Below are 13,281 nucleotides of genomic sequence, written 5' to 3' on the forward strand. Positions count from 1 at the left end.
TGTTAGCACAGAGCCTGACGCGGGGCTCGAACTCACGAACTGTGAGATCATGACCTGAGCCGAAGTTGGCTGCTTACCCAACTGAGCCACCCAGATGCCCCTGGAATTAGCTGGATTTTAATCCCTACTCTTCCATTCAACCCCTTTTCTCATCTGTGATGTACAGGTAGCAATAGTAACTACTCATGGGCTGGTTCCAAAGCCTAAATAGGATAACGCTTCTAGTGCTTTTCGCACAGTGCCAGCATCAAGTGAACCGTCAGTAAAATTAGGTATTGTTATTAATAATATTAGTGTTACTATTTATGGGATTAAGTATCTAAAATAAGTTCTGATAAATTTGATGAAGAATGGTAAAGGAAGCAATGAGAGAGTCCAGAAGGACTTGGCCTAGTCTAGCGACTTGGGGGAAGTTTCTATTTAGAAAGAACATGTAATCTGAGACCTAAACAACCACTAATTCTCAAATAGTAAACAGAGTAGAGAAAACATTTCATAGACCATAGAGCTTATTAGTTGAGGAACTAAAAGAAATTGGAGATGTAGCATGTCAAGTAAGGAAGAGAATAGCCAAAGAATGCTGAGGGCCTGGGGAGGCTGACGGGGGCCAGATCAACTAGGCCACGTTGAGGACTTTGAATTTTTATCTCAAGTACTGAGGAGAAAATTTAAGGTCATTTATAGGCTGGCATATAGTGAAAATTTCTTCTATAGCAAAGATCATGCTGGCTGCTCCGTGGGGAATAGACAGGAAGGATTGGGGGAGGGAAGGGAAGCGGATCTAGCTATCTCCCGAGAGATGATGGTGGATCTGACTGAAATAGTGGTGGTGTTGATGGAGAGAAGTGGGGGGAGTTGGAGGTTGGGTCAACAAGTTTGGGATACAAGCATGAAAATGGAATGGCACCAAAAATGTGAAAACAACTGAGTTTATTCTCTGGACTTCAGAAAAGTGGAGCCACAACCATGGAGTGGAGTTCCAAGGAGGCCCAGGTCAGCTCACCGTTAGAAGTATGTGCCGGGGGCATCCGGGTGGCTCAGCCAGTTAAGTGTCTGACTCTTGGTTTCAGGTCATCATCTCATGGATCATGGGATCGAGTCTTGCGTTGGGCTTTGCACTGATGGTGTTGGAACCTGCTGGGGATTCTCTCTCTCCCTGTCTCTCTATGTCTCCCTTTCTCATGCTCTCTTGTGCTCTCTCTCTCTCTCTCTCTCAAAATAAATAAATAAACTTAAAAAAAAAAAAAAAAAGAAGTATGTGTCAGGATTAGAGATGCCCATAGTGAGGCAGGCTGCTGGGTGGGGAGTGAGTTCCCTGTCACCAGAATGTTTAAGAGGATGAATGATCACTATCAGGGGACTCGGGATGAAATGTTCATAAGGACACTTTTAATTCAAAACACTGAGATGCTATAATAAGTAAGAACTGATGATTTAGTTTTAATTTGGTAACTGATCATACATTAAGATGTGTGCATTCTGTAGCAGATGTGGTCTTCATTTAAGTTATTCGAGACTCGTCTGGGTTCACATCACAAAGTTTTATCTTTACAAAATTTGACATACATAAAACCAAATTCAGCCATGAATTTTATGCAATTACATATTTAATTTGCTTTGGATTTTTAGTCTTTAAAAATTTAGTTCCAAAAGAATAAGGAAGCAAATTCAATTTTCTATTTTTTTAGTTTCCTATTTTCGTTAGGAAATTGATGGAAGGAATATATAAAGGTAAAAGTTGGTCTTAATAATAATTTATGACTCAGCAAATTAGGCTCAGAGCTGATCAACAACAACATGATAGAGCCTTTGAAATATAAGATAGCCATTAATGGGAAACTTTACTGGACTCATTCTTAATTTCATACTTGATGTTGTTTCCAATTACATTATCCTTCTTCTGCTTTCCCATCTCATTTTCACTGTCTACACCCGGTCTCAAGTAGAGTTCATGCAGTAGTGTTTCTAATGTGCAGAATCTTTCCTTTTTCCTGTCCGTTCACATGGCATACAAGCACGTTCTGTCACTGGAACTTGTCTTTCCTAGTAGGCTTTTACATTGGGAGGATAACTTAGCAACCCTGAAGAGTTTGGGCAGAAAATAAATCCATTCTGTTGCTCTGCCCAGTACCAACATTACTATTTTTACCTTCCAGTACACTGTTAAGAGAGTATTGTCTGTTTACTTTTTTAAAAAGAAGAACATTTCCTTTTATGCACAAAATATTTCAATTGCCTTACATTTCTCTCTCTGTGCCTGGTTGCATAAGCTGTCTGGTGCTTTGTTTCAGAGCCGGTCATGATGACTAACAAAGTTAATGCTTTCAGCTAGTTTTAAGGACAAAGGGATCTTTACATTACCCCCCCCCCCTCTGTTTTTTTTTTTTCTTTCCCCCCCACCCCAAAGTAAATATGACATGTTGCATTTTGTAAATTTATGGTGTACAATGTCTCCATAATGATGTATTGTATATATTTGATATATTGTAATATGATTGCTGTTGAAGCCATATTTATCATATCATATAGTTACAGTACAGTATTATTATCTATATTCATTATTCGGTGCATTAGGTCTCTATGCTTATTTACTACTCATCGCGAGTTTGTACACTTAGCTACCATCATTCTTATAGCCCCCACATCTCGTGTCCTTTTAACCACCATTTACTTTCTTTTTTTTTTTTTGTAGCTTTGATTTTTCTAGATTCCATATAAGTGATATCATACAGTACTTGTCTTTCTCTGAGTCATCTCACTTAGTATAATGTGCTCAAGTTCCATCTCTACTGCCAAATATGTGAAGATATCTTCCTTTTTCATGGCTGAATAATGTCCCATTGTACATATACACCCAACTCTTTTATTCATTCATATGATGTTGGGCATTTGGGTTGTTTCCATATCTTGGTTCTTGTGAATAAATATGGGAGTGCAGATACCTTGTTGAAATCCTATTTTCAGTGCCTTTGGGTGTACTCCCAGAAGTGGAGTTGCTGGATCGTATGGTAGATCCATTTTTTATTTTTTTTGAGGAAACTCCATATGGTTTTTTGTAGTGGTTGGAGGAATTTACATTCTCACCAACAGTGTTAGTGTTCCCTTCTCACCAAATCCGCACGAGCACCTTTTATCTCTTGTCTTCTTGATGATAACCATTCTAACAGGTGTAAGGTGATAGATCATCATGGTTTTTCTTTGCGTCTTCTTGGTGATTAGTGACGTTGAGCATCTTTTCATGTGCCTATTGGCTATTTTGATGTCCTCTTTGGAAAAATATCTGTTTAGTTCTGCCCAATTTAATCAGGTTATTTGTTTTATTGTTGTTAAATTGTGTTTTGTTCTTGATGTAGATCTGATATGTGGCTTGTAAAAATTTTCTCTGCTTCTGTAGACTGCTGTTTCATTTTGTTAATTAAGGAGCAGAAGCTGGGAAGAAGCTTTTGAGTTTGACGTAGTCCCATTTGTCATTTCTTTTGTTGTTTTTACTTTTGGCATCATGTTAAAAAAAAAATCATTGCCAAGACCAATATCAAGGAGCTTCTTCCTTTCCTTCTAAGAGTCTTATGGTATCGGGTCTTATGTTTAAGTCTCTGATTTTGAGTTAATGTTTGTGAGTGATGTGAGATAGGGGGGCAACTTCTTTGTTCTGTATATATTTCTTCACTTTTCCCAGAATCCAGTGTGTGTTCTTGGCTCTGTTGTCAAATATTAGTTGAATATATATTCTGGAATTTAAATTTGGGGCTCTCTATACTCTTCCATTGGTCTATGGGTCTATTTTTATGCCAGGATGATAATGTTTTTATTAGTAGGGTTTTGTAGTATAGTTTAAAATCAAGATGTGTGTTATCTCCAGTTTTATTCTTTTTTCTCAGCATTGCTTTGGCTAGTCAGGGCTTTTTGTGGTTCCACACAAATTTCAGGATTGTTCCTTCTATTTCTGTGAAGAATGCCTTTGGTATTTTTATGGGAACTGTACTGAGTCTGTAGATGGCTTTTGGTGGTATGGCCATTTTAACGATATTTACTCTTTTGATACATGAACACAAAATGTCTTTCCATCTATTTGTGTCTTCTTCAATTTCTTTCAGCAAAGTCTTGTAGTTTTGTTGTATAGATCTTTCACTTCCTTGGTTAAATTTATTCCTAAGTATTTTGTTATTTTTGATGCTATTGCAATTTGGATAGTTTTCTTTATTTCTTTTTCTAATGCTTTATCATTAGTATAAAAGAATCCCCACTGGTTTCTGTAAGTTCGTTTTATAACCTGCCCCTTTCCTGAAATCACTGATTAATTTCAACAGTTTTTTTCGATTGACTCTTTGGGATTTTCTATATGTAAGATGATATCATTTGTAAACAGAGAAAATCTTACTTCTTTCTTCCTGATTTGGGTGTTGTTTGTTTCTTTGCCTTGCCTCATTGCTCTAGTTAGGACTTTTCCAATACTATCCTGAATAGAATGATGAGAGTGGGCAACCTTGCCTTGCTTGTGATCTCAGAGGAAACACTTTCAAGTTTTCTCCAATGAGTATAATGTTACCTGTGGGTTTGTTGTATGTGGATTTTTTAATGTTGAGATATATTCCTTCTATACCCAATCTGCTGAGGATTTTACCATAAAAGAATGTTATATTTTGACAAATGCTTTTTCTGTGTGTACTGAGATTAAGTAATTTTTTATCTTTCATTTTACTGATGTGACGAATTACATTTATTGATTTGTATGTGTTGAACTTTCCTTGTATCCCAGGGATAAATCCCTCTTCGCCATGGTGTTTTCTCCTTTTAGTGTATTCTTGAGTTTTGTTTGTTAATATTTTGTTGAGAATCTTTGCACCTGTATTCATCGGGGATATTTTTCTATAGTTTTCTCTTCTTGTGGTGTCTTTATCATCTGGTTTGGTATCAAGGTAATGCTGGTTTCTGGATGATCTATCCATTGCTGATAGTGTGGTCTACTATTATTGCATTGTCTGTTTCTCCTTTAAGATCTGATAGTGTTTGCTTACTATATTTTGATGCGAAGATCTTGGGAGAATGTATATTTATTATTGTTATATCTTCTTGGTGTATTGACCCCTTTGTCATTATATAATGACCTTCTTTGTCTCTTGTTATATTTTTTGGCTTAAAGCCTACTATGTCTGATATAAGTATGGTTATATCTGTTTTCCTTTAGTTACCATTTGCTTAGAGTATCAATTTCTACCCCTTCACTTTGAATCTATGTTTGTCTTTGGAGCTGAGATGAGTCTCCTGAAGGCAGCATTTGGTTGGGTCTTGTTTTTTAATCTATCTAGACATTCGGTGCCTTTTGATTGGTGAGTTCATCCATTTATATTGACAGTGATTATTGGTATATGGAGACTTACTACTACCATTTTGTCTTTTAGTTTCTGGTTGTTTTGTATCTCTATTGTTTCTTTTTCTTTGTTTCTGTTTACATTTTAGGTTGGCGACTTGCTATGATAATTTTCTCAGTTTCCCCTTTTTTGTGGTTTTGTGTCTTTGCTCTAGATTTTTGTTTTGTGGTTACCATGAACTTTATGTAAAATGTCTCATAGATAAAATAGTCCATTTTATGCTGATAACAACTAATCTTCATTTGTCTATACAAGTTCTGTCATTTTCCTTCTCCCATTTTTATATTTTTGTTGTCACAAATTATCTCTTTTTATGCTATATGTTTACTACTAAATTGTTGGCATGTACAGGTTTTTTTTTTTTTTAACGTTTTTATCCTTTAACCTTTGTGTTATAGTTTAACACCCTATTCTGAAATAGAAGTACAATTTTGTGTACAATTTTGTGATTCTGTTTATCACCTTACTTGAAAATCTGGGTACTTCTGTCTTTTTGTTTAAGGCAGAAGAGCTCCTTTCAACATGTCCTGTAAGGCAGGTCTAGTGGTGGTAGACTCATTCAGCTTTTGTTTGGGAAATCTTTTATTTCTCCTTCATGCCTGAAGGATAACATTGCTGGATAGTTTTCTTGCCTAAGATTTTTATATTTCAATAAATATATGGAGTAATCATTCCATTCTCTTCTGGCCTGTAGATTTTCGGCAGAGAAATCTGCTCATAGTTTAATGGGAGTTATTTTGTAGGTTAGTCTCTTTTTCCTGAGCTGCCTTTAAGATTCTTTCCTTATCCTTGACTTTTGACAGCTTCACTATAATGTGTCTCAAAGTTTTTTTACATTGAGACAGTAAGGTGATTTATTAGCTTCGTGGACTTTTATGTCTAGTTCTTTCCCCAGCTTTGGGAAGTTCTCAGCTCTTATTTTTTAACTGCCTCTCTGCCCCCTTCTTCTCTTTTCCTTATGGTATACCCATTATTTTTGATGGCTCTCTTAAAGCAGTCTGATAGCTCTCATAGGATTTCTTCACTTTGTAAAAGTCATTTTAAAAATAGAAGTTCTCTTCTCCTCCATATGAATCATTTCCAGATTCCTACCTTCCAGATCACATATTCTCTCTTCCATCTGATCTGTTGTGTTTACAGTGCTTTGTAATGCATTCCTCATCCCATTTGCCGGGTTGTTCAGCCCCAGAATGTCTGTTTGGTCCTTTTTTAGAATTTCAGTCTCCCTTAGTTCTGACACTTTATCCTTGGTTCTACCACCTCCATGAAGTCCGATCCACTCACCCTGAGTTATACGGATGGATCACTCCAGCATCCTGGTGTGCTGTGCAGAAGAAACCTTGTCGGTTTATGGATGCCCTACTGGTTATACATTGAAGGAGAGACACAAAGGGAACAACTCACACCACCATAATCCTCAACTCTTTGTTTCTTGAAACACAAAATGAATACAACTGAACATCACATCTTTCTAATTCTTTCCATCTGGTCTCTCAGAGCAGAGTGGGGACAAAGGGGGTGAGGTGAGTAGAACGACCTAGGTTTTTGCTACAACACAATTTTGTTTATTTTATTGGAGAATCACTGAAGCACTTGTTCACTCTTTTTTAAAATTGTTTTTTCATGTTTATTTGTTTATTTTGAGAGAGAGAGAGAGAGAACAGGAAAGGGGCAGACAGAGAGGGAGAGAATCCTAAGTAGTCTGCCTGCTATCAGCACAGAACCTGATGTGGGGCTCGATCCCCTTGAACAGTGAGATTGTGACCTGAGCTGAAACCAATAGTTAGACGCTCAACCGACTGAGCTACCCAGGTGCCCCAGCATTTGTTCACTTTTAAGAATTCTCTGAAATATCTAAGCAGGGATGATCTATGACCAATGCTCACTGCCTATGGCCTCATACTCAAAACTGCCCTGCACTTAGTGTTTAAGCCTCTGCATTAAAAGTCATGAGATTCTTAATAATTTTATCTTTAAATTTATGTTTTGGAAATTAAGTCTGAGGAGGCAAGGGGCATGTATGTTTGAGGCTGGGGAGCCTCAGTTCATAAGTGGTCCCTCCAACTTCCTACTTCTCCGACATAGATTCTCAGCCATCTGCTCCTGACGCCCTGGCCCCTACCTGGCCTCCGGCTCCCTGTTCCTGACCCTGTCCCTGTCCCATCATTGCTACTGTTCTCTACCTGGTGTGGTGACTGGGTGTGTCAACATCCTGTATTCTGCTTTGTGGATGCAGACAAGGAGAGGATCAGGGTGCAGCATGTGCCCTGCCGGCATCTTTGGGTGAGGCAAAAATGAGGCCATCCTTAACCAGGGTGGTAGCATCATGGTGCGCTGAGTGGGTGACACAGTGGGGCCTCTTGCCCACCTCCAATTCAGGTATCAAGTACGTCATGTGGGCATGGAGGTTGAAGTCTCTTGAGGGTCTCCTGTCTACCATCATTTAGGACCCTGGACTATGGGAAGGGAGATTGATTTCCTCACTCCCTGCTGGGGCACCACACTTTGATTTTGCACTGGGAACTCCACAAATTATGTAGCTGGCCTTGTCTCTACTATCTCTTGCCTCTCTTTGTTATAAATGCAAAGACCGAACTTTGTTAAATATGAATTGAGCAGATGTGTAAAGTGTCTGTCATAACCAGAGGGCAAGACCACTGCCTTAGCAAGAAATAACACAAAGATTAAGTATGAGATGATAATGTCTTAAAATCTAGTTAAAAGATGTATATTTTACTCATAATCAAGTCTAAAAGAGTAATTAGCAAATTAACAAGTTAGAGTCTTATTTTGTCTTATGTTGTGAATAATAATAATAAAAATAAAATAGTTCCCCAATATTTCCTGGAGACATCAGTATAGGTTAAAGTTGTATGAACTATAGGTTGCTAAATCAAATACAGATGTGCAAAGTAGGTATTTTTCTCAAAGTCCAAATAAAGTAAAGTTTATTAAGAAGAACATGGCTTCAGTGAAATTAGAGAATTTGAATTAAAATATCATAGTGAGTACCAGAAGTATTTAAAGCATACTAACAATGATCATGATAACTGATTCCGTGGTCTTGAATATCCTTGTATTACTGTTTAGCTATGACATAAATAATACTCTCTTTAATAAGCTGGTTGCCATTTCCTACCTCCAAATCACAGAAAATATTAGCATGCAATGTGTCACATTAGCTACTTAAAAAAAATATTACAGACATCTTAAACCTCTGAGTAACTGGATTGCATTTTAGTTTTATGACTTCATGTTTTGTAAGGCTCACACTAATCAAGTTGGGTTGATATTGCTGCTGTACAGCTGGGAAAAGCCAATAAGTTGTGATCCCTTAAAAACCTTCCTTTCGTTTGGTGCATCAGGGTGGTCATCAGGGCCTACATTCTTGGGATCCCTCTTTGTTTCACTGAGTGATGACTTGGCAGTGATTATAGAAAATAACCAGTTCACACAGGAGTGGGTGACCATATCCACCTGTCCAGAGACCTGAGGAACAATTCACGCTCAGCCTGTAGCCCTTGCCTGTCAGCCCAACTGCAAAGAGAACAGTGCTGCCTCCCTCGGCTTCCCAAACATTCCAAACACCTTTTGAGAAGTCATGGATTCAAAACTATGCTTGATGTCCATCTTATCTCAGGTGTTCTTGGGTGCAGACACCATGGTGGACACACAGTGGGGTTTAACTTTGACCTCCACACCCCATGGCCTTGGTCCCAACATTGACCAGAGTGCTGTAATTAGCTTATGTTCTCTTAGGTGCCTCACTCCTGATGCAGAAGCCCGCCCAGATATCGTAGAAGTCAGCTCGATGATATCAGATGTCATGATGAAGTATTTAGACAACTTATCTACATCCCAGCTGGCTTTGGAGAAGAAGCTGGAACGGGAGCGGAAGCGCACGCAGAGGTACTTTATGGAAGCCAATCGGAATGCTGTCACATGTCACCAGGAGCTGGCTCTGTTATCTCATGTAAGTGCAGATCTTTCAGTCTCTTCGTGATAAACTCTAATAAGGATGTCTGAAGTTGTTCAGACTTGTCTTACTGGAAGGTTATCTTAAGTTAGGAAAATATTAATTGCTACACGCAGTGTTTCACTATTATATAGTTACATATTTGCATCCTTTTCTAGATCTTACACTTATAGTTAAAATAAGTCAATATAAATTATTTTCCAAAGAAATACACCTAATTAGAGGCATCTCTTAGCAATTCTTTAAGTTTATATTATGCTCTTTGTATAGGTAGCAGTGAATGCATGTATTTTATTTCTTTAGCAATCTGATTTGGGGAAGATGGATGAAAATGTTGTGTGTTAATTCAGAGAAGGAAATAACAATTGCCTTAAAATTTTGTCTTATTAGTGTAATTGCTTTCATTACTGTTTGTGGTGGTAATAATGTTGCCATGCTTCAAATCAGAATATATCCTTTTATCTTTCTTGCCAGTAACCTTTAAATTATTTTGATATTTAAGTTTATTTCTAAGCATAGCTTGAAAAAGGGAAAAGCCACAGATGTCCACATGTGCAAGTGACCAGTGATGCTCTTGTTGCTGTCTCTTGCTTTCCCGTAGCTTTTGTTGCATTGTGACCCGTGATCTGTCCTTTGCTCGTGCTCTGGGCTCCCCGCAAGCAGGGATCTCGTAAGGGACCCTGCAGCCTGGTAGATGTTCTTTCCTTCCCTCTTGGGCATGAGGCCCAAGAAAAGAGGGTCATAATAACATTCTTGATCAGAGTACTTATTCATTGAATTCCTTTCCAGGGCCCTAAAGAACTGTTCTGCCTCAGCTGGGAAAATTATATAAAAAGTTGATTTCAGAGAAGATACAACTGGGTTTCTTTTCTTTTCTTTTCTTTTCTTTTCTTTCCTTTTCTTTTCTTTTCTTTTCTTTTCTTTTCTTTTCTTTTCTTTTCCTTTCCTTTCCTTTCCTTTCCTTTCCTTTCCTTTCCTTTCCTTTCCTTTCTTTCCTTTTTTTTTCTGATTTCTTGAATAACAGAGTTTCCATCAAACTACTTTCTATTAAAAGCAAAGCACTAATGTTTGGTGTGTTTGTCTTGACATACTTGGAATCTAGTAGTTGAAGGTTCAATATAGTTTTCTTTTGGGGGGAAAAGCTCATTTTTATTGCCTTGCTGAGTCCAGCTGTAATTTCACAGAACAATCCATGGTGATTATCTAAGGCCTTGGTTTATGTTTAGGAGCATATAACTTGGAGTTATAGCTCTTGCTGAACACAGTTAAATCTTATATACAGTGAGTTAGACCTCACTTTTCTTGTTATTTTACTACCTGACTTTGTAAAAAGTAGGCAACAATGAGAAACACACCATTCTAAGGATGTCATGTTGCATTCAGAGTATAGTGTTCCCAGTAAACGAAAATGTGAGAGATTTGGCCATTTCTATATATCTTAAGTATTTGAGGCCTTCTATTAAGTTCTGCACTGCAAAGCTACTTAGCCAATTTCCAGTTGGACATAAAAGAGTCATTTTATATTAGATTCGTGTAGCTGATGTGGAGGTAGGTGGAGTTAGTTTAAAATCTAACAGCAAAAATCCTCTTATCTTTAGCAGAACACCTTGAGAATGACTGTTTTATTTATTTACTTTTTCTCCTTGGCTTTTTTTTTTTTTTCAAACTCTTAGTATGGAAAATTTCATACGTTTACTGAAGTAAAGATAGCACTTTGTGTAGCAGCCCTCCAGCTTCAAGAGTTTGCTGCTTTGAGCCAATGACATATTGTCTTCATGCCCACCCCACTGCCCACTCCCTGCCATCCCTAGGTTATTCTGAAACAAACCCAAGACACCGTATCATCTCATCTATCAATATTTCAGTATGTATTTGGAAGGCCATTTTAACTGTAGAAATCTAGCTCTCCGGCCATAACCAGGTTAAACAAAGGGAGTGATCTATTATCGGCGAGGGAGTTTTGAGGTTCTAGAGGTTCTGTACGCATCCATAAAGAGGGGGAAAATATTACCTATTGCAGAAGGCACTAGGATCAAATAAGTTAATGTGTTTGAATGAACTATGCAAATTAAAAAGTGGCACAAAATTATATAAAATGAACAGTGAGTATGTAAAAAAAAAAGTTTTTGATGCAACTTGCTCATTTAGTCCATTAGTACTAAATCTGTGTGTGGTTTTCATGCAGTTAATATATATCTATTGAGCGCATGCTACTAGCCAGCTTCAACGTCCTCATGGAGCATTCAGTCTCTTAGGGACTGTGGAGAAGTGCTTTACTTGTAGGCAAAGTTGATATTACTACTTTAAAAAAACCATAAAATATCTTCTCCTTTTGCACTATTTTATGCACATTGATAAGTTTTCATTTCTGGATTGATTGAAGGTTAACTAAAACGAGAAATGCAGCTTTATTAAAGAACTGAGAAGGAAATATGATTATATTTCATCAAAAGACAGCATGCAGCTAATTGGCATTATCCTCGCTAAGTACCAATTGTTATTTTTAAAAAACTTACATCCACACCATTGCTGATGGGAAAATTATAGGTATCGAATTTTATGTCTCTTTTTTTCTTAAGTATTGTTATAGATTATGATCGTTTCATTTCAAATGTAGTGGAATGCCTCCCAGAGCAGTTAGTATCAGTAATATAATTACACAATCCAATGATAAGCAATAGTCAAAGGAAAGAGAAATCAGTGGGTGTGGTAGAACTTCATGAGTTTTCAACACTGATAAGGAGATCCATTATGAATTGCTGGATTTTGCAAATTAGTGGGTAAGCAAACAATTGATAAGAAACATTAAGGGCTCTTATGTCATGGGGTGTATGCTACTTACTTTTCCACACATTAGCTCGTTCTTAATTATGGCAATTTTCATAATAGGCTGGTAAAGACGAGTATTAATATATATATTTCAAAAGGACAGAGAAGTCTTCACTAATAAAGTCCACCCCTGTGTACTGTGGTTTAGACCCTGTGAAAGAGAAGCAATATTTTCTTTTTGAAGAATAAGCTTTCTAATTTTTAGAATTCAAAATAACAGGTCACAAGGAGAGCACAGGGTCAAGAACAATAAGAATCAAGCAGAGAAAAATGAGGTGTAACTTTTACTTAAATATGTAATAAAAGCTATCGTACTACAGAGCATACTGTGGCATTGTAGTAGTCAAAATCATGATTGGTGTTTCGGCATTGTGCACAACGTGTTAAACACGCAGAATAGCTGCCCTTTGGGCGTTGTCTTATGTCACAGGCAGAAAAATTGGTTGCAGGCATTTGTAAACAGTGCAGTGCTTAGATCTTCACCAGCAAATGCGAGGATGAGGGTTAAAACCCAGCCTACAATAATCTGGATAATCAATAGAAAATTTCAGTTTCACTCAGATTATTGGGATTTTGTGGCTACAGCTTTAGACTAATGTTAACATTGGTAAATAAAGTGTATTTCTATGTGTACAAGTGGAGCAGAGCTGAACGTACCAGGGGGACCGAAGGGTAATCATGAAAGAAACATGTTTTTAAAGGGTAAGTTTTGCAGGGATTCACCACTCCTCTTCCAGTGATATTTGTCAGGTACTTTTATCTTCATGATCTCTGTTTTATAGCTAAACGATTTTTTTACTAGTATGGTAAGTTCATTCAGTCTGGATAACTATTTTCGTATCCATAAATGCAACAGGGAACAATACAAAAAGAGAAAAATTGAAAGTGCTTACAGTTTATAATTAATAATAGAAGAACATGGGGTCCCCAGGTGGCTCAGTTGGTTAAGCGTCTGACTTCAGCTCAGGTCATGATCTCACGGTTCATGGGTTTGAGCCCAGCATTGGGCTCTGTGCTGACAGCTCAGAGCCTGAAGCCTGCTCCGGATTCTGTGTCTCCCTCTCTCTCTGCCCCTCCCCTGCTTGTGTTCTCTCTCTCTCTCTCTCT

At 37.6% G+C, this 13,281-nt stretch overlaps 1 protein-coding gene across 16 annotated transcripts in view; it reads left to right on the forward strand.

Annotated features, from left to right (window-relative positions):
* NEK10 (NIMA related kinase 10) overlaps window positions 1-13,281 on the forward strand; it is a 228,850-nt gene that overhangs the window by 140,350 nt on the left and 75,219 nt on the right. For all 16 annotated transcript variants that reach the window (XR_015239919.1, XM_086674176.1, XM_086674172.1 and 13 more), the window contains one exon: window positions 9,129-9,342. Coding sequence is in view for 15 of the 16 variants with exons in the window: in XM_086674176.1 (XP_086530302.1) it covers window positions 9,129-9,342 (214 nt within the window). In the remaining variant the exon portion in view is untranslated. The remainder of the gene's footprint in view (window positions 1-9,128; window positions 9,343-13,281) is intronic.

The sequence above is a fragment of the Puma concolor genome, chromosome C2 (assembly GCF_028749965.1).
Source record: "Puma concolor isolate L17-30 chromosome C2, mPumCon1.1.hap2, whole genome shotgun sequence".
Lineage (NCBI taxonomy): Eukaryota > Metazoa > Chordata > Mammalia > Carnivora > Felidae > Puma > Puma concolor.